At 40.8% G+C, this 21899-nt stretch overlaps 1 protein-coding gene and 1 non-coding gene across 3 annotated transcripts; both read right to left on the reverse strand.

Annotated features, from left to right (window-relative positions):
• Positions 1–2163: 2163 nt before the first annotated feature.
• Positions 2164–14817, reverse strand: gmeb1 (glucocorticoid modulatory element binding protein 1). 2 transcript variants are annotated; one of them, XM_052533970.1, is made up of 10 exons: positions 14654–14817; positions 12127–12288; positions 11996–12051; positions 10988–11109; positions 10805–10908; positions 8998–9146; positions 5421–5552; positions 5106–5243; positions 4888–5010; positions 2164–4016 (listed from the first exon to the last, which is right to left on the reverse strand). In XM_052533970.1, exons 2-10 carry the CDS (start codon positions 12255–12257, stop codon positions 3202–3204), a joined length of 1770 nt encoding a protein of 589 aa, XP_052389930.1. In that variant the 5' UTR covers positions 12258–12288; positions 14654–14817; the 3' UTR covers positions 2164–3201. The 2 variants fall into 2 exon arrangements, with proteins under 2 accessions (XP_052389930.1, XP_052389931.1); XM_052533971.1 differs by lacking the exon at positions 14654–14817 and adding an exon at positions 14423–14619.
• A 3073-nt stretch (positions 14818–17890) lies between these two features.
• On the reverse strand, positions 17891–18026 carry LOC127936311 (U11 spliceosomal RNA). The gene has a single exon (XR_008148267.1). It is a non-coding gene; the product is annotated as a U11 spliceosomal RNA (small nuclear RNA).
• Positions 18027–21899: the final 3873 nt, after the last annotated feature.

Here is a 21899-nt window from a genome sequence, read left to right on the forward strand (position 1 = left end):
CCACGAACATCGTCCTAAGCTTAGAGCTGCTGAAAGGGTGTGGCTCAAATCCAAAAATACTACTGACCTTTATGTGTATCAGTCACTCCTCTCTTCCTTCTCTGCTAATGTCTCCACTGTTAAAAGGACATACTACCATAACAAAATTAACAATTCGTCTAACTCTTGCATGCTCTTTAAAAAATTGTCTTCGCTCCTTTGCCCTCATCCTCCACCTCCTGCATCAACTCTATAATAGCTGACGACTTTTCCCCTTTTTTTTGTTTTTTAATAAAATGAAAAACCCTCATTACACAAATTTCCATACCACAATCTGTAAAAGCACATCTTAGCAGCAAGCATGCACATCCTTATTTTCACTCTCTGAGGCAGAAGTCTCAAAACTCATCCTTTCTTATCACCCTGCTATTTGTCTGCTTGATCCTATTCCATCTCATCTCCTTCAAGCCATTTCTCCTGCAGTTGTACCTGCACTCACCCAGCCTTAACTCATCTCTTTTAGATAACTACAGACAAGTTTCCCTATTTCCTTTCATTGCAAAAACAAAGTTCAACCAAGTCTCTGCCTTTCTCACACAGAACAACCCTCAGAGATCTCCTTGCTCTCAGTTGTTGATGTCCTAAGACTGGTAAGAGCAGATTTCAAATCTTCAACACTTAAATTGCTGGATCTGTCCATCACTTTTGACACGGTTATCTACCAGATCCTCCTGTGAACCCTATTGTCATCTCAGGAACCACACTCCAGTGAATTGAGTCTTACCTGTCAGATAGGTCCTTCAAGATATCTTGGAGAGGTGAGGTGCCCAAGTCGCAACATCTAACTATTGGGGTGCCTCAGGGCTCAGTTCTTGGACCACTTCTCTTCTCTCTCTACATGGCATCACATTACCACATTAATAAAACTGTCCGGTCCTGCAGATTTGCTTTATTCAGCATTAGGAAGATTGGAACATGCTGCACAACTCCTGGTTCAAGCTCTTGTTCTGTCCAGGCTGGACTATTGCAATGCCCTCTTGGCAGGTCTTCCAGCCAATTCTATCAAACCTTTACAATTAATTCAGAACGTGACAGCAAGATTAATTTTAAATGAGCAAAAAAGAATACACGTCACACTGCTGTTTATTACTTTCCACTGGCTACAAATACTGTAGCTGCTCTCATAAAATTCATTGCATTAATGTTTGCCTACAAAACTACCTCTGGCTTTGCACCCATTTACCTAAATTCATTACTTCAGACTTATGTGTCCTCTTGAAGCTTGTGTTGTTTGTGAATGTCACTTTATTGTGCCCTCCCAAAGAAGCACAGTCACTTTCACAGACTTTTAAATTAAATGTTCCCTCCTGGTGGAATGACCTGCCCAACTCAATCCAAGCAAATTAGTCCTTAGCCATCTTCCAGAAATCGGTGTAAAATCTTTATTTGACCCTCTAACTAAAATAAATAAATAAATAAAAAACACTAGCTAATCTAATCTTTTTTGTAATCTATGTTTTCTTTTTATTATACAATTAACAAAATAAAAAATGCCTCGAACGCTAGCTTTCTTTATTCTGTTTTCATTTTATGATTTAAAAAAAAAAAATGTTACGTGTACTGCATTAAGCTAACTTAAACTTTTTATAGGACTTGCATTTCATTGCTCTTTTGTTTGCTTCCATTGTCCTCATTTGTAAATCGCTTTGAAAAAAAGTGTGTGCTAAATGTCTAAATGTAATATTTTTGTGGAAAATTATATATTTAAGGATTGTTTGATGAATAGAAAGTTCAAAAGAACATTTATTTGAACAAATCTTTTGTAACATTATAAGGTTTTTACTATCATTATTGATCTAGAATAATAATAATAATAATAATAAAAAGACATTAATACTGACCTTAATATTTTAAATTATGTGCATACCCATGAAAAGAGTACTGCTGTGAATGTATCATCCTCTTGACTTTTGATTCACATATAGCAACACATTAAAAATTAATAACCCCCTTCTCTTTCATCTCATGTCATCAAAAACCATAAAAATAACACTTAATTTCAACATTCCCTCTCATTATCTAATCCCATGCAAAGCATGCTGAGAACTAGAAAGATTCATTTAACACAAATCAGTTAAATCTGTTTTACCAATTTTCGGTAGAAAAAAAAAGTTTAAGTCTTGATGCATTAGCTCATTTTAATTCATTCAAACAAGCAGCAAAATAATGTTTTGCATGAACTGCAAGTGTGAACATTCTGCTAAACATCTCCATTTGTGGTCCACAGCAGGTCTGTGAGTTTAGAATGACATGAGGGTGAGTAAATCATTACAGAAATATAAATTTAGCACAAACAATTTCTTTAAACGCAATAAATTAACTTTGTTTCGCAAAATTAACAACAGTGTATTTCTGCAATTACTTTTCAAAACATAACTCTGAAACTGTAACAGACTTTGAAATGCACAATCCCGCAATCTATCATCGCTTACAATATACCTCACGGGGAAAGGAAGATGCATTTTATTATCAGTGAAGGACATCCATTCGCAAACATTCGCAACACATCTTTCATTACGTGTGCTAATGGCATGATTCTCAACTCTGATCCTGAGGACCCAGAGCACTATGATTTTGCTTCTCTCATTTGCACACAATTCAGACTATAATATCTTTAGCAGAGCTGCATGAAGTGAAGTGCTGCAGGACCCCAGGACCAGAGTTAAAAACCACTGTGCTAAAATATCACCAACATTAGTGCCATTTATACCCTGATGTCAGAAACTACACAGACACTATTGGAGTGTCTTAAATTTCACTTTAACTGTTAATCTTCACCTTCAGATCGGAGATTCACAAACTGGATATCTGGCCATGGCTACAACGTGACATTTTGGCACCAAAACCAAAAGAAACTGAAAAATAAGTGCCCTGTCTAACTTCCCACACTCAAAAAACAAAGGAAATACTGAATGTGTTCCAGCTAAACATCAAATTGTTGCTTTTCGCATGTAAAAAAAAAAACACAAAAAAAAGGAATACTGAGCGAATACAAATACATGACGCGTCAGGCTTGAAGAGCTGAGCTTGGCTGTGCAGGAAGTGAGTAATGAAACAAAACAAGACCGCTGGAAAGGCAAACACATACACTCCACATGGGGTGACACAATCCCGGTCCCTGTCTGATTTGGTCCGTCAGTCTCTGAGGGCAGTTTGTGTGATTCATTTGGCTTTGCCGGCGTCCTGTGTCTCTTCCTCCACCACTACAACAGGCAAACTGTGGAACTGATCATTAGCATCCAGCTGCATCTCCCCAGTCTCCTCCGTTTCGCCTTGCACCACCTCCTCGCCTTCTTCCACCACAGTCGCGCCGCCCTCCACTTCCTCGCCCTCGAGCTGCAGCTCCATGACGCTCACGCTGTGGTCGGCGGTGGCTGGGTCAATCTCGATCAGGGTGGTGTTGTCCTGGTTCTCATCCTCCTGAACGACACGGACAACGCCCTCTTGCATCACTACGGTGCCTGCCACCACCTGACCGTCCTGGGCTACACCAGCAGCAGCCGCCTTCTGCGTCAACTGGATGAGCTCGCCGTGGCTCATGACTGTCCCGAGCTGGCCCTGGTCCTGCAGGGCTGTGGCACCCAGCAGCGTGAGCCCGGATGTGGGATGGAGGGCGATGGCTTCGGTTTTTCCATCCAAGCCTGCGGCAAATCTGGTGAAGAACTGCGAGCCGGCGGGGAGAGCGTGTAGGGTGACCGTATTGGATGGCTGACCGAGGCCGGCCACCGTGAACGACTGGCCGATGGAGGAAAGGGTGATCGGGGAGAGCACGGTGAACTGCTGGGGCTGGAGGGTGAAAGGCTGGGCTATGGATGTGCTGAGCACGGTGGTGGAGGCGGGCCGCTGGAGGCGCGGGCGTTTGGGAGCGCGTTTGGCTGGAGGAGTGGAGGGGAGAACCAGACTGCTGAGGGCCTGTGATTGAGACAGCCAGCTGAGCGACTGCTGCTGCTTCTGCTCCTCCACCTGCTGCTCCAGTGCTACACAAACACAAGAGATGGCGTTGTCTCAGAGAATTAAAGAAATCTGTGAGTGCATTACCAAGACTGGACACAGTTCAGTTTAATGGACTCAATTCACACTATTAACTAACTAATAGCTTTGATTTTTGCTTCAATAAACTCTTAATTTGCAGATTTGTAATAGTAAGTTAGTTGTTAAGTCTAGGTATGGGGAGATTAATGGATTTTAAATATGGTCATAGAGTAATATGTGCTTTGTGAACACTAATTAACAGCAAATATGGTAATAATATACATTCTAAATGATATTGCAAATTGGTCTTTAAAACTGTGATTGTCTTTTCATTCCAACTGTGACATATCTGAGTGAAACGATCTCTCTAATGAGAAAAAAAAAAAGGAGGGTAGGACTTGATTTTGGCTCAGATCAGATCATTGAATTATTCACTAATTGCTGTGATGTAACGTGAGTGACAGGTTTCTGGAGGGAGGGATTAATGTTCAGCTCTTGAGCCGGTGCAAACGTCATCAGAGAAGCAGCACAGGCTCATTGATATAACATGCCTCTACCTACATTTTTAAACTCAAAAAAAATATATATATATATATATTCCCAATGCATATAATTCACTCCAGTTTCTCACTGAAATAAATACTGGTGGCACTAAAACACCAACAACGTCTAATCCTTATCTCATGAATTATGATCAAAGGGACAAGTTATTGGTTAAGAAACACTTATTTTCTGCACTGTTATGACATCGAAACACTTTTACCATAGTGCATGATTTGTAAATTAATGACACTTATGTTTGTGTGTGTACTCCAGCAAATGAAGTTGTGTTCAAAGGTTGTAGTCTGAACACATCCCTGCTGTCTCTGGACTCACTCGTCAGTGCTCGGAGGACCTGCGTCTGCTCCGGGTCCGTCGTTTGCCGTCGAACGTTCAGAATCTGTTTGATAGAGTCCAGCAGGTCAAAGACTTGAGCCAGGTTACTCAGGACCGCAATCTCTGCGAGACAGACCACATGACCGCATCTCACCATCGGTAACTCATCTTTACAGGAAGGCAGAATGGGACGAAGCTGGCACAGATGAAGCACTGACCTGCGTCCTGTAGAGAGCTGGGATCGGTGCGCAGCTGGACTCCTCTCAGCAGACTCAGCAGCTCGGAGCGGATGTTAGACACCACCTCCCCCATCAGCCCCACCTCAGTGATACCCCTCCAGAAACTCAGCGTCTCGTCTGGGGTCACACACAGTACAGCATTTATGATCCTCTTGAACTCGGTATCACCTTTATTTATATAGTGCTTTATTAAATACAGATTGTGTCAAAGCAGATTTACAGTGTTACACAGGCAAATAGCAAACAATTCAGTTGTGCTGTAAAAGTGGAGAGGAGTCCTGAGTGAAGGTTCACCTGAGATCTCAGGGGAGTCTCTTTTCTCTGGGCTTTCTACCGGAGCTGTGCTCCACTCCACCGTACCAATCACGTCTTCTTTCTTCTCCTCTATTGTGGCCGTCTGACCTCCGTTACCCACAGAAACATGCCCTGCAGGACACACACACACACACACACTCTGCATTAGAGTCATTCTATAATTTAGGGTACATTTCATGTACATTGATGATGATGCTCTTAATTTTCTTCAGATATATTTCATCCAGTGAGATAATGCATACTATAATCTCAAACATACATTCTGTTTTGCAGTTTGCCTTTATGTCTATTAAATTACAGTTTTTGCAATATCTGCTTTTTGAATTGATGGGTCTTGAGTCAAAATAATGAATGCAAAATGCTGAAGTCCAAATTATCTATATTACATTTATTTCTACAATCTAAGTACCTAAATGATATTGAGTTTAAATGTAATCTTCTTTAAAGTAAGAAAGTATAAGTGTGTGCCAAAGCATAGTGTGTTGAAAAGTGTATTTCTGAAGGGTGGATCCCTGCACATGCTAACGGCTAATATTGGCCACAACAAACTGGGCTTTGAAGGAGGATTCGGTTCAGAACTACAAACATGAATGTAAAGTATAAAATAAAAAAAATATGGCGGATGTGTGTGTGTACGTGTATCTGTGTGTGTGCCTGTGTGCATGTGTGTGTGTGAGAGAGTGTGTGTCTGTGTGTATGTGCCTGTGTGAGTGTGTGTGTGTGTGAGAAAGTGTGTGTGTGTGTGTATGTGCCTGTGTGCGAGTGTGTGTGTGAGAGAGTGTGTGTCTGTGTGTGAGTGTGTGTGCGTGAGAGAGTGTGTGTCTGTGTGCATGTGTGTGCGTGAGAGAGTGTGTGTCTGTGTGTGAGTGTGTGTGCGTGAGAGAGTGTGTGTCTGTGTGCATGTGTGTGCGTGAGAGAGTGTGTGTCTGTGTGTGAGTGTGTGTGCGTGAGAGAGTGTGTGTCTGTGTGCATGTGTGTGCGTGAGAGAGTGTGTGTCTGTGTGTGAGTGTGTGTGCGTGAGAGAGTGTGTGTCTGTGTGCTAGTGTGTGTGCGTGAGAGAGTGTGTGTCTGTGTGCTAGTGTGTGTGCGTGAGAGAGTGTGTGTCTGTGTGCATGTGTGTGCGTGAGAGAGTGTGTGTCTGTGTGTGAGTGTGTGTGCGTGAGAGAGTGTGTGTCTGTGTGCGAGTGTGTGTGCGTGAGAGAGTGTGTGTCTGTGTGCATGTGTGTGCGTGAGAGAGTGTGTGTCTGTGTGTGAGTGTGTGTGCGTGAGAGAGTGTGTGTCTGTGTGCTAGTGTGTGTGCGTGAGAGAGTGTGTGTCTGTGTGCATGTGTGTGCGTGAGAGAGTGTGTGTCTGTGTGCTAGTGTGTGTGCGTGAGAGAGTGTGTGTCTGTGTGCATGTGTGTGCGTGAGAGAGTGTGTGTCTGTGTGTGAGTGTGTGTGCGTGAGAGAGTGTGTGTCTGTGTGCGAGTGTGTGTGCGTGAGAAAGTGTGTGCGTGTGCATGTGTGAGTGTGCCTGTGTGCGTGAGAGAGTGTGTGTCTGTGTGCTAGTGTGTGTGCGTGAGAGAGTGTGTGTCTGCGTGCATGTGTGTGCGTGAGAGAGTGTGTGTCTGTGTGTGAGTGTGTGTGCGTGAGAGAGTGTGTGTCTGTGTGCTAGTGTGTGTGCGTGAGAGAGTGTGTGTCTGTGTGCTAGTGTGTGTGCGTGAGAGAGTGTGTGTCTGTGTGTGAGTGTGTGTGCGTGAGAGAGTGTGTGTCTTTGTGCTAGTGTGTGTGCGTGAGAGAGTGTGTGTCTGTGTGTGAGTGTGTGTGCGTGAGAGAGTGTGTGTCTGTGTGCTAGTGTGTGTGCGTGAGAGAGTGTGTGTCTGTGTGCTAGTGTGTGTGCGTGAGAGAGTGTGTGTCTGTGTGCATGTGTGTGCGTGAGAGAGTGTGTGTCTGTGTGCATGTGTGTGCGTGAGAGAGTGTGTGTCTGTGTGTGAGTGTGTGTGCGTGAGAGAGTGTGTGTCTGTGTGCGAGTGTGTGTGCGTGAGAAAGTGTGTGCGTGTGCATGTGTGAGTGTGCCTGTGTGCGTGAGAGAGTGTGTGTCTGTGTGCTAGTGTGTGTGCGTGAGAGAGTGTGTGTCTGTGTGCATGTGTGAGTGTGCCTGTGTGCATGTGTGTGCGTGAGAGAGTGTGTGTCTGTGTGCGAGTGTGTGTGCGTGAGAAAGTGTGTGCATGTGCATGTGTGAGTGTGCCTGTGTGCGTGAGAGAGTGTGTGTCTGTGTGCATGTGTGAGTGTGCCTGTGTGCGTGAGAGAGTGTGTGTCTGTGTGCGAGTGTGTGTGCGTGAGAGAGTGTGTGTCTGTGTGCTAGTGTGTGTGCGTGAGAGAGTGTGTGTCTGTGTGCGAGTGTGTGTGCGTGAGAAAGTGTGTGCGTGTGCATGTGTGAGTGTGCCTGTGTGCGTGAGAGAGTGTGTGTCTGTGTGCTAGTGTGTGTGCGTGAGAGAGTGTGTGTCTGTGTGCTAGTGTGTGTGCGTGAGAGAGTGTGTGTCTGTGTGCGAGTGTGTGTGCGTGAGAAAGTGTGTGCGTGTGCATGTGTGAGTGTGCCTGTGTGCGTGAGAGAGTGTGTGTCTGTGTGCTAGTGTGTGTGCGTGAGAGAGTGTGTGTCTGTGTGCATGTGTGAGTGTGCCTGTGTGCATGTGTGTGCGTGAGAGAGTGTGTGTCTGTGTGCGAGTGTGTGTGCGTGAGAAAGTGTGTGCATGTGCATGTGTGAGTGTGCCTGTGTGCGTGAGAGAGTGTGTGTCTGTGTGCATGTGTGAGTGTGCCTGTGTGCGTGAGAGAGTGTGTGTCTGTGTGCGAGTGTGTGTGCGTGAGAGAGTGTGTGTCTGTGTGCTAGTGTGTGTGCGTGAGAGAGTGTGTGTCTGTGTGCGAGTGTGTGTGCGAGTGTGTGTGCGTGAGAGAGTGTGTGTCTGTGTGCGAGTGTGTGTGCGTGAGAAAGTGTGTGCGTGTGCATGTGTGAGTGTGCCTGTGTGCGTGAGAGAGTGTGTGTCTGTGTGCATGTGTGTGCGTGAGAGAGTGTGTGTCTGTGTGTGAGTGTGTGTGCGTGAGAGAGTGTGTGTCTGTGTGCTAGTGTGTGTGCGTGAGAGAGTGTGTGTCTGTGTGCATGTGTGAGTGTGCCTGTGTGCATGTGTGTGCGTGAGAGAGTGTGTGTCTGTGTGCGAGTGTGTGTGCGTGAGAAAGTGTGTGCGTGTGCATGTGTGAGTGTGCCTGTGTGCGTGAGAGAGTGTGTGTCTGTGTGCGAGTGTGTGTGCGTGAGAGAGTGTGTGCGTGTGCATGTGTGCGTGAGAGAGTGTGTGTCTGTGTGCGTTTGTGTGTGAGTGTGTTTGTCGGTGTGCGAGTGTGTTTGTGTGAGTGTGCCTGTGTGTGTGTGAGAGAGTGTGTGTCTTTGTGTGTGTGTGCGTGTGTGTGTGTGTGAGAGAGTGTGTGTCTGTGTGTATGTGCCTGTGTGAGTGTGTCTGTGTGTGTGTGAGTGTGTGTACGTGTGTGTGTCTCTGTGTGTGTGTGTGTCTCTGTGTGTGTGTTCTGACCCTGAGCTGTGGTGGCTGTGCTGAGTCCACTGCCGTCCGGTGGGAAGCGTGTGTTGTTGATCAGCAGGTCAAACTTGGTGCTGCGGCAGGTGTTTGTGCAGAGAGTGCTGTGCTGATAGAAATCCAGCTGACCCGAGTCCATCATCTTCCTTCAGGACACACACACACACACACACAGAGCTCTTAGAGGCTACGATTAACACTCAGACAATCAGAGAATGTGCAGGAGCTGGAGGATTATTCTGAAGAAAACCGGCAGTTGAACAAACAAGAGACTCACAAACAATCATCACAAAACATAAAAACAGTCATGGATCATTCAGGTAACAAACTGATACATTTTTTAAAAATTAAGTTATTTTATCTTGTGGAGTGTATGTACAAATCTGTTATGTGAAATAGCTTAATCAGGACAGAGCGGGGAAAATAAATTCTTTAAAGATCCCTTTTATTAATTCTGCACGCGTTATAAAACTCAAAGATTCACCAACTGCTGTTTACATGAATTGCCTGTTAATGTTTCAATTAAATAAATGACATTAAAATTCAAAGAAATCACTTTGATAAACTAAAATACTTTTCGGATGTAACACCCATTTAAAATGTAACTATATTGTATAATGTATTTTGTATTTCAAATGTATAACCGAGTTCCATGTATTCTGTTATTCCTCACGACTGCGCACTAGTGACAGCTTTTGTATCTTTTTGTACAGAAAGCTGATGATAAGAGTAACGTGCAGTAAAATCTGCAAACTCTTGTGCTGTTTTTGTCTGTGTGTAGCACCTACTGCTCTGCAGATCTGTCCGAACAATCACGGTTTTCAGATGTGTCACATAACCATTGCTCTGCCAAAGTTCAGCTTCACATGAGGAGGACTTGCACATATTCAAGTTGAAAGCTGCTCGGTTTAAAAAGGATTCTCTCTGAGCTGTGCTTCATACTAGAGATGTTCTGATACCCTTTTTCTCTTCCCGATACCGATACCTGTGCTCAGGGTATCGGCCGATACCGATTACTGATCCGATACTTCGGTATATCTGTATATACAGCTGTATATAATACTAGCTCTGTGTAAATTACTAGAATTATTTTATGTTGTAATTCAGACTGATCCCTTAATAAAATATGAACAAATACATGGTGAACTACTGTATTTATTACGGTATTTTTATTGTCTGACATGAATTTGACAGTAATATTTAAGAACTTCAAGTGGAGACAAAAAAGGTAATTGCGACATTTTTTCTCACAATGGTGTGATATAAACTAGCAATTCTGAATTTTTTTCTCCGAATTGTGGGTTTATATCTAGCAATACTTGACTTTCATAACTCGCAATTCTCAGGAAAAGAGAACATTAGAATTGCGAGAATTAGTTTTTTGCAAGTCTATATCTTGCAATTCTGAGATTCTAAGAATAAAACTCAGAATTGTGAGATAAAAAGTCGCAAATTACCTTAAATTATTTTTTATTCAGTGGTGGAAACGGCCATCCAGAACGGCAGAACAGCTGGAAGGTTCGTTTTAGCTGCTCCCTCTACTCTACAGACGGGGATTCACATGTCCTTCAGCCCGAGGGAATAATAGGGCTTTGACATTGGCCAGAAATATAACTTTTTATATTAAAAACAAACAAGCAAGCCCAGCCCAGATGAGAAAACGTAACATAGCTTTTATGCAACACATTACTTTTCCATAAAAAGCAACAAAGTAATGCATTATGAGTTTAAGAGTGCGTATGAAGAACAATATATATATAACATTATAAACTGATCTCTACTATAAAGCAAAGGCTGGGTTTACCTGAGCATAACGCCACCCATCCGGATCGCTCGCTTCCAGTCCTTCAAGGTGGCTTTACCCGACATGTGCACGAACTGCTTCGGACTAATCAACTGATCCTCATACTACAGAGGAACAGAGGAAGCCAGATTACACACATCACCAGCGGTTTATCTGCAGCGTTAGGCTCTACACAACACCAACCTTCACACATTTGACGTTTATTCCCGGGCACACAAACTTCTTCACCAGAAGGATGGCTTTACTCTCGCCGCATGTAATGGCATAACCAAGCTCCAAATCCTCTCCTTCAGCAGACGCCTCGTCTGAACATAAACACACGCCAACAAGAGTTTACTGAGGCAAAGACTGCATAAGGTGTATTTAGTGAAAGAAAGGGAAGCGTAATCCGCTGCGTGAAGAGAGCTGATAAATTAAAGCAGACAGAGCGTGCGTTCGTAGGAAACTAGAGAATGATTACAGCTAATTATTAAGATATGAAAACACATGAGCTGTGCACAGAGCTGGGTAGATTACTTACAAATTGTAGTCCATTACTGAATACAGATTACATGATGAAAACTGTCAATAATTAGTAATATAATCTAGCTCACTCGTTTTAGGTAATGTATTTTTACTACTTTTTATTAAACTTGTTTTAAACTAACCATTAAATGTACCATATAAATAATATATATAAAAAAAGCAAACGTAAAGAAGATATATTCAAATTTTCAATATCATAAAATGCATTAAAAATGACATTTAACCAGGGTTTCCCAAACTGGGCTTAATGTAAGAACTTCAGCGAGTTTGTGAGTTGATAAAAAAAGCTAATAGTTCATTAAATCATAAAAATGTACACATTTATTTGTTCACCTGTAAGTCGATGTGACATCACAGAACTGTAAGCGTGTGCATGTGTAATGTAACTCGCATAAATATTTACTAATGGATTTCGAGGTGCTTTTTTTCCTTCAAATTCAAAAGCATAACACAATATTTGTGAATATAGTCAAAGCTGACACAGTAGGTAATTCTGAACAATTTACTGCCAGTGTGTGAATAAAATATAATCATGTAATCCATTAAAAGTAACTGTAATCTGATTATTTTGAAATGACAGGTACTTCATATTTGAAATCTGTTCAAAACCTGCTGTCATAAAACAAAGAATGAAATCCCCACTAATAGGTTTTGGGACAGGGTTACCTTGTGTCTCCACTGCCACAACTGCAGCATCCGTCTCACTGCTTTCGTCTCCGAGCCTGTCAAACACAACGCATCCATCGTCTGTAAGTCATGCGTGGGATGTGTGACAGATGTGCAGTATTGTTATGTACCCAGCTGTGATGGGCTGCAGCTGCAGGATCATCTGAGTCTTGCTCCGGGTGTCAGGATCCACATCCTCTTCCTCGTTGCTCTTCACCTCCACCAGGTCCTCCACAGACACGGTGACTTCTGTCTCTGCCATGGCTCCTTCAGCTCTGAGGAGAACCACAGTCCTGGGGAAGGTTTCGGATGTACACTACCAGTCAAAGCTCTGGAATAAGCACTACTCTTAATATTCATAAAACAAGAACTGTTTATTTCAGTTGAATATGTGTTCAAATGTTATTTATTTATGTGATCAAAGCTGAATTTCCAGTCTTCAGTGTCACATGATCCTTCAGACATCAATATAATATGCTGATCAGTTATTAATAATGGATTTTATTATCATCATGTTGAAAACTGTTTTTGCTGCTATATGTTTTTTTGTGGAAACCTGATCTTTGTCATGATTCTTTACTGAATGGAAAATTCAAAAGAACAGCACATGAAAAAGCATTTAAAAATATTTTGTGTCCCTGCTGAATGAAAGTGCTACTTTTATTTAAATCTTTGCAAAATAAATAAATACAAATATCAGAAGGATTTGTGAAGATCATGTGACACTGAAGACTGGAGGAATGACGCTGAAAATACAGCTGCGCATCACAGAAATACGTTATATTTTAAATAAAATGTATTACAATAGCAGTTTTTTATAGTAATAAAAGTTCACAATATCACTGTTTATACAGAATATAAGAAACTTATTTCAAAAATATTGAAAAAAAATCATAATTTCAAACTTTTGACTGTCAGTCTGTAATAATATTAATAACATTTTTTTTTTTTTTGTCTAATTAAACTACTGATTATATTTCAGAAGTAGATGTTTTGTACGCTATGTCAAATGGCATTTGAACATTTCATTTTGTTAATACATGGTCCTGGTCTTACTGGGTACAATTAATTATTTTGTTCATGTTATTCTAAAAATGTTTTTAAACCCATCATATAAATATTATAACATACTCTTCCTCTTAAGCAATGTAAACACATAAAACTTTACATTCAAGCAATAGCAACGCAAGCCAACATGGAAAAACACAATTTTAATGCTTTAAGCCTTTAAATGTTGACATGCTTTTCTTAACAGAGATGTACTGAAGCATTGGCAGGGTCTGGTGATACAGATTGTGTGTCTGAAATCCCCTGATAGTGATCCATGGCTCAGCTCAGCACTGTCTGGAAGAGTTACTTTAGAATTTTTTTCCACAATTTAATTTTAATTTAATTTAAGTATCTCAGAGAGGGTGGAGACAGAAACACACAGCGGACAGCTGTGATCGACAAGCTAGTGTCTGAACACTCAATATTCAAACTGGCAAAATAAGTATTACATTATAATCACACCGAAACACAGCCAGCTAACCAGACCTAAACCAGTGGCCCATTTGTGAATAAAAATGGCCGGTTAATGAATTTAAATAGTGTTTTCGAGTTACATGATCAAGTATTTCATTACTACAAGAATAATAATTTAAAAAACGCTGTAAAACACATTAATTAAAGTTTTAATGAAATAAATGATTGTGCATATCTACTAATATATATATATATATATATATATATATATATATATATATATATATATATATATATATATAGCACTTGTAGATATGCACAATAACAATACAAATAACAACGAAAATATATTTTCAAATGTTAATATTTATTTGTGTATTTGTCCGTTAATCGAGTGATTGATAAAGACTAACGTTATTAAACGTGTTTCCTCGCGCCATATCTGATACTATGGTAATGCCATGCTAAACTCTGAATTGCGTTGGAGTAAATATATGACAGTAAACTTTACATGAATCTGGACAACTATCAGAAACCATCAGCACTGCCATTTACCATCACCATAAACACCAGTGATTTGTATCAGCCACCACAAGTCGACAAACAAATCATTGACCAAACTAAAGCATTAATGCGGTGTTGGAAAGAGATTTAATGTCCATTTGTGACGCTCTCTCTGGGGTAACTCTGGTGTTTTGGCGGAAACTAAGTTGGTTGCCATGGTGAATGTTTCTAAGCGACTGCGCTTTTTGTAAGACTTGAGTTCTTCGGCGGCTAATTCGGTTAGCATGTTAGCCCTCCATTGCGCCATTTCATTCTCAGTCGTCCGCTGGCCGTGATGCTAACGCGCTATGCTAACGCACACCATTTGTTAGTTTGTTATGGGGGCGATTGTGTGTTTACTAACAAACAGCAGATTCGCAAACACGTCGAGCGCGGCTAATTCACGCAGCGTTCGCTGACCGTAATGACGCGCTGGCGTCGCGCCGCGGTACTCTGTTCTCATGACGTCTCCCGTGCGGCGGGACGCACACACACAAACGACGAGACGCTACGCCGCCATTCGACGGGGCTTCCCTTGCGTTGGCCCCCGAGCCGCAAGCACTTCTAGCCAACGTGCCGTCGAAGATCCGCGCTGCGCGGTTGTGTTTATCCGTTACGTTTGAGAGCGTGAAGTGCGCCGGACGGCCTTACCGTTTAGATCGCGCTCGGTGTCATCCTTTCATAGCGAGAGGCTTTGCGTGAACATGCGCAGTTAGTTGAGCTACACTTCCTGCTCAAGCTCGTCCCTGTTCAGCCGAGAGCGCGAGAGAACAACACACACACACGACTGTCCTGCTGAAATATACCAGACCTGGAGCTGGAGCTCGCATTTCAATAAATGAAAAGTCATGCTTGCAGTTTAAAAAGTTCATGTTTTATTTTATTAAGTCCGCTCTACCGGAATTCACAAGCTCTCTCTCTCTCTATATGTGTGTGTGTGTGTGTTTGTATACTTGGAGTTATGATTGATGATCAGCTGACTATCTCAGACCACATTGCTAAAACTGTCTGATCCTGCAGATTTGCTTTATTCAACATTAAGAAGATCAAGCCCTTTCTTTGGGAACATCCTACACAACTCCTTGTTCAAGCTCTTGTTCTGTCCAGGCTGGACTATTGCAATGCCCTCTTGGCAGGTCTTCCAGCCGATTCTATCAAACCTTTACAATTAATTCAGAACGCGACAAAAAAGAATACACGTCACACCTCGGTTTATCAATTTGCACTGGCTTCCAATAGCTGCTTGCATAAAATTCAAGGCATTGATGTTTGCCTACAAAACTACCACTGGCTCTGCACCCATTTACCTAAATGTGTTACTTCAGACTTATGTGCCTCTAGAAGCTTGCGTTCTGCAAGTGAACGTCGCTTCATTATGCCATCCCAAAGAAGCACAAAGTCACTTTTACAGACTTTTAAATGAAATGTTCCCTTCTGGTGGAATGACCTCCCCAACTCAATCCGTACAGATGAGTCCTTAGCCATCTTCAAGAATCGGCTTAAAACACATCTCTCCATCTTTATTTGACCCTCTAACTTTAGCACTCACTATTCTAATTCTATTCTTTACAAAATCTAACTACCTTTCTAATCTTTTTGTATTCTATTTTCTTTTAATTTATTATGCAATTGTGTGTGTGTGTAAAGACCTTTGAATGATTTGCACAATACACGGTCATTGACTGTGTTGATTAATACTCATGTAGTAAACTCATTAAAAGCAATAAGAACACACATGTGAAATTGGTCTATTTCCAATAAATGCTCAAAGGTTTTTCCTTATAGAAAACACATGACCAACATTCAGCATTTGAGATTTCAGATAAAGAAAAAAAAACTTTCATATTTGTTTTTTATATTTGTACATGATATTGATTACATGTTAAGGCACGATATATATAGAACTTATATTGACTGGCAGTCAAACAAGCATTTTAGTATAAATTATTACTGATTACTATATATAAGTATATATATATGTATGTGTATGCACACATATTACTTTTGTGTGTGTGTGTATACGCATATATATATATATATATATATATATATATATATATATATATATATATATTAGGGGTGTAACGGTTCACAAAATTCACGGTTCGGTTCGATACGATACACTGATGTCACGGTTCGGTTCGGTTCGATACGTTTTAGATACAGCAAAATGTAAAAACATCTCAACTTTTCAGAATGCCGCAAGCGCACCGCGGGTCATGTGACAAGAACCAACCAATCAGCTTCATCCTTTCCCGTAACAACGTTGAGAGCTCAGCCAAGATGAAGGATCAGCTGATCATAGTTGTATATGGATTGCAATTTTGAAATAAATTCAGTAGCAGAGCTACTGCAAGCGATTTTTAGAGCTGCAAATCCATTTATCCTTCGCTGAAATTTCCGCGTCTCATGGAGAGAGCACGTCATTGTTGCTTAGCAAAGACAGAAGCCTCAGGAGAAAGACGCGCTTAGCGTTTTCCATGCGTTTTTAGGAGCGATATGTGAACGGCCCCTAAGGCGCTCGCTCACTCAGCACGCGCTGAAGGCTCGTTGCAAAATGTCTAATGCATTTAACAGACCAGAAACATAAGATCCTAAAATAACCAACAGGTCTGGTGTTTGGGTTGGATTCCCTGTAAGCTATAGTGTCTAAATGCTGCAGGGATAGTTTGCTGCGTGCATGTTTCTCCTTTTTTTCGTCTTTTCCCAGATAGTACTGACGCATATATCCCAGATATTCCCGCTGTTTTTTTTTTTTTTTTTTTTTTGTAATCCCGCTGGTGTACCCTGTCATGTTGCAGATGCGACATACCGTTGTTTTTTTATCCACCACTCTCTTGCCATCACCATTATAGCTTAAAGGGAATCCAAAGTGCACCCAAACACCAGACCTGTTGGTTATTGGAGGATCTTCTCATTTCTAGTCTGTTAAACGCATTGGCTATTTTGCAACGAGCCTTCAGCGCGTACTGAGTGAGCGAGCGCCTGCTGAGTAGCCTAACATAAACATATAAGATGGTGTTTTTTTTCTTCTTCGGGAGTGTCAGGGGCGTTGCCTGTTACGTTGTTTGGGTTATTGGGCTACCTTGTTGAACGCATATCATTATATTTCTTTCTCTCTCTTTTTTTTTTTTTTCAAATATAATTAATTACTCCAACGAACCGTTCGGTATACATAATGCGTACCGCGTACCGAACCGAAAGCGTCGTACCGAACGGTTCAATACGAATACGCGTATCGTTACACCCCTAATATATATATATATAAATTGGTCCTGTCAAACGATTAACTGCGGTTTATTATGTACAGTACAGACCAAAAATTTGGACACACCTTCTCATTCAAAGAGTTTTCTTTATTTTCATGACTATGAAAATTGTAGATTCACACTGAAGGCATCAAAACTATGAATTAACACATGTGGAATTATATACATAACAAAAAAGTGTGAAACAACTGAAAATATGTAATATTGTAGGTTCTTCAAAGTAGCCACCTTTAATAGGTAGTCACCTGAAATGGTCTTCCAACAGTCTTGAAGGAGTTCCCCAAAAGATGCTTAGCACTTGTTGGCCCTTTTGCCTTCTGTCTGCGGTCCAGCTCACCTCTAAACCATTATATATACCACACACATCCATTTCAGAAAAAAATATGTTTATGTATTAAATAAAATTACATGAAAATATACGTGTCTATACATGTACATTTTTTCAAAATTTATACTGTTATTTGTGTGTAATTATATATACGTAATAAATATACGCAAGTTATCGAGCTCAGTCACAGATCTACACCATGCCGATTACAAATTTTCGACTTTCATAGAACAAGTTTACAAAACGCAAACATTACCGCACCAATTCTTAATCTTCCGTTACACTTTTTATTGGAGCGCCAAGACTGATAGTCATTAGCAGCTCCGAGTCTTAAAAATTATGCATCCGAAATCTCTTGATAGCGATTCCGTAACTGTGTCAGAGAGTCCCTTCCACAGCTATGCCAAACAAAGCAGATGCCCTTTTTACCGAGAGAGGGGTCTGACTGCAGACCAGTTTGGAGGAGTCGCGCGTCTCAGCGACGGTGACAACACACAGTCACGTGCTCGGTCAAAACAGAGAGCAGACGCAGTGCTCCACACTCTCCCAAATAATCTGATACTGTATGGCTATTCAGACACGATTATATATGTATTTGGCGTTTAAAATGCTAAATTATCTTAAAACAGATGCGTCTTGAGATATTTTTCAGTGAAGCATCATGGGATGGGGGCGGTAACGTTCATGATTGACAGGCACTTCGGCCAATCAGAGCTCTAATGCTTTGCCCGTCACGTCTGAATGGCTGTGACTACAAACTATGTTTTGAGCGAGAAAATAATACAATTACATACGATAAACATCTAACGTGCTAGAATATCTTAGAGGTAAATATTTTTAATAATAATAATGGATTCTACAGTAAGTGTCTTTCAAGAGAGAGGGCATATACTTATAGAGCAGACTTGATATCTATTCCGGAGTAAAGGGATTTAAAATGCCATTCACTACTTTCAGCTCGTGTGTTGCCACCTTATACAGTCTATGGTAGGCACACGGTGTCTGGTTATTCTCTATAACTGTTACATTTGCAGCGTCAGTATGCTCCAAACCCCTTCACGAAGAAAGGGTGAGCTAGATCCTGATTAGCACGACGATATCATCAGAGAATGTCGAGAAGTTTCACTCTCACTACACTTCCGGCTTCTGAACTGGTTGCAGTTCCACTCTGATTCCATATGAGGGCGCTCACAGGACAAGTGCAGAATGAATGGAGGTCAATGGCGGTTTACCCCTCAAAATCCACTTTTCTCAGGATATAATTTTTTTGTCTAGTAATTTGAATGTTGTATTCGAAAGGAGATGAAAAGAAATTACACATTGCTGGGTGTAAGATTTTTAGAGTTGCTTATTTGCTTTAAAAAGTCTTTTAAAATGTCAATGACGTCAAACACATCTTACAACCAGAGATACTGCTTTACGGCAATCCTTCAGTCACTTTGGTGCTTTCAGAGAATGTCTATGGTGCTTTCCAGAGCCTTGAAAAATGTATTATTTAACGGCTCTGGTGCTGTCGTGCTCTGCACTTTCATTTCTCTCCAGGCATCGACAACACAGTTGATACAGGTAAATACACGTGCTAGAAGAGTTTTTGTTTTGTTGTTTTGAAAGACCACGCTAAAATACACACACAATGGTCGTTGGATGTTTGGTGACGTAGCTGGCCATCAGTTATCCATCAGCCTGGCTGACAACCCTTGCCCACTATTATAACAAGTTATCATTGCATACCTGCGATGCATTTTTTTCCGTTTTCAATTTTTATTGCTATTTAGCACTATTGAGCGTTTGTGTTTTTTTTAAGGTGGCAATACTATACCATATGTATACAGTATTTCTTAACACAAGAATAACACAACAAGTACTCAAATTAAATTTATTTTCTGTGTAAATTTCACAGTACATACATAACAATAGGCAGATAAAAGTGCCAGCAACCAAAAAAAAAAAAAAAAAAGTTGCTGCGTTGAAAATAAAAACTTGGGAGAAAAAGTCCGCCTTAACATTCTGATCCCGCTGATTCTGATACGGATGCCATCACGCGGTACCTCTGGTCGTAATCAGTCCTTCACTGACCAATCAGCTTTCATTAGCAGAATGCTAGCATGTTATGGCAACAACAACTCAACCTTTAAGAAATCGAAAGGACAAAAGTGCTCGTTCATTCAACTTTCGACCTATAACCCATGTTGAACTTGCAAGACCTACAATCAGATCTGAGATTTCTGGGAGAAAGGGACAAATTTAGCCATTCATTTTGCACTCATGGCGATCGCCCCTAGTGGAACTCTGGTGGAACTGCAACCAAAATTCGGTACAATAGGACTTAATAGGGAGTGGGAAGGCTCTCTGTAGACGGTCTCTGAAATCATCTTGGATATGACATTTCATCTTGGATGTAATAAGTGATTTACGAACGGGCCCCAGGAGCGACATGACGAACCCAGCATTATACAGTGCTCTGTTCTGTAGTGTTGTGTTGTCTGAAACCAGAGTAATGTAAAGCAGGGGTTTTTAATCACCAGGGGTGCGAGAACCTGAGGCGTACACTATGGAAGCATATGGGTAGCAATATTCACTTTGGAATGTAATATGCAAAATGACAATGCAATATGTAAAATGGCAATGCATTTCTGTATTTACATTTATTCTCTAATACATTTGTGCAACGTTTGGTGCAAAGTGAAAATAAAATGTAAATTACATAATTTCCATTTGCCATGCCTAACACTAGTTTTAATATGTACAATGAATACTAATTTGAATGCTTTATAAGTTGCAAAATTAAAAATGAAAATGTATTACAGAAATGATTAGATATGTATAAAATGTTCAAGCAAAAACTGTGGCAAAATTATCATTCAAATGCTATTTTTCTTAATTGCATTAACACTCTCATTCAAGACACTTACGATTGCATTTTCATTCAATATCCTGCAATGAATGTAGCAAAATTCAATGTGCACATTGAAAATGCATTCCGAGCCGATCACGTCTCCGCCCCCTCCCGCCCTGTCAATCACTGCGTGAACAAGGCGGGGCTTGCAGAAGGTCAAGAGACCCAAGAGGATTCAAGTGAGAGAACATGGACAAGACAGTTGTACGTGTACGTTTTGATCATTTCGGTTTATGGCTTCAATATTTCATTCGCACTTGTGGGCGGAGCTGAAACGCTGCTTTCATCTGATTGGTCGAATCGCTCCACCTTCAGCTCGGTCTTTTCATTCTTTCAGGCTGAATAAGAGTCAGTGCGAGTGAAGCACTGTAAATGTCTGTAACCACCACTCACTGTTAATTAGCATAATATTTGAATCAGATGTAGCTGGGCACATTCGTGCTGCTGAGACCTGCAAATTATTTCTAGGTTGTAGTATTGTTTAAATATTGTCCCACTGATAAATACAGTGCAGATAGTTCCATATGCTTTCATAGTACGAGTAATTAAGAGGACGAGGACATTTTTAGGCATCCACTAGAGGGCAATCTGATTAGTCCCACAGCTAATTATCAGGCAGCTGATATAGCAGAGTTGGTGCGATCGGGTTCAAGAAAAATTAAGATACGTAAAAAATAAAATGGACCGGTGGCTTTTTAAAAGTAACACTTATGAAAGTAAAATGGTTGAACCGGCTGACAAAAAAGAAGAGGAGTGCTTGTCTGAAGCATAGACATATAAATACCTAGACGCCTCATTGGCCGCTCGACCGCACGTCAACGTCGCCGCCATATTGGAGCGGGCAACTCTCATAACTCTCACATCAGGACAGAAGAAAACATACCTGACTCATCGACAGATTGGACACCTACAAACCGTCACACAATAATTAAAACAGATCTCGGGGTATTATCCTTCACAGGTAAGACTCGAAAGTTCTTTCTAGATGTATTTTAGTAATTTTTAAAATTGTTGACAGCTTAATTAACCACCAGTGTCAAACTATTAATAATAGCTAGCGATATCGCTAACGTGGTTAGCTGTGAAAGCTGAGACTTTTTAGGAAATAACAAGTTTAAATAAATGAATTCTTATGACTTATGTTTTAACTTATATTTAACTTATATTTTAACTTATATTATTTACAAAGATTAAGTGGTAACACTTTAGAATAATGGTCCATTATTTAATGTTAGTTAATTAATTTATTAAAATGAACAAACAATGAACAATACATTTATTACTGTATGTATTCATCTTTGTTAACGATAATGAAAATACAGTTATTCATTGTTAGTTCATGCTAATTCAAAGTGAATTTATTAATGTTAACAAGCACAACTTTTGATTTGAAAAATGCATTAG

Source organism: Carassius gibelio, chromosome A19 (genome assembly GCF_023724105.1).
Source record: "Carassius gibelio isolate Cgi1373 ecotype wild population from Czech Republic chromosome A19, carGib1.2-hapl.c, whole genome shotgun sequence".
Classification (NCBI taxonomy): domain Eukaryota; kingdom Metazoa; phylum Chordata; class Actinopteri; order Cypriniformes; family Cyprinidae; genus Carassius; species Carassius gibelio.

Coding starts and splice junctions, on each gene's coding strand:
- gmeb1 (XM_052533970.1), bottom strand. CDS start 12,257: ATGGCAGAGACAGAAGTCACCGTGTCTGTGGAGGACCTGGTGGAGGTG. Junction 11,110..11,995: donor TGTGGCAGTGGAGACACAAG/GTAACCCTGTCC, acceptor GTTTATGTTCAG/ACGAGGCGTCTGCTGAAGGA. Junction 4,017..4,887: donor GGTCCTCCGAGCACTGACGA/GTGAGTCCAGAG, acceptor GTGTTTGTGTAG/CACTGGAGCAGCAGGTGGAG.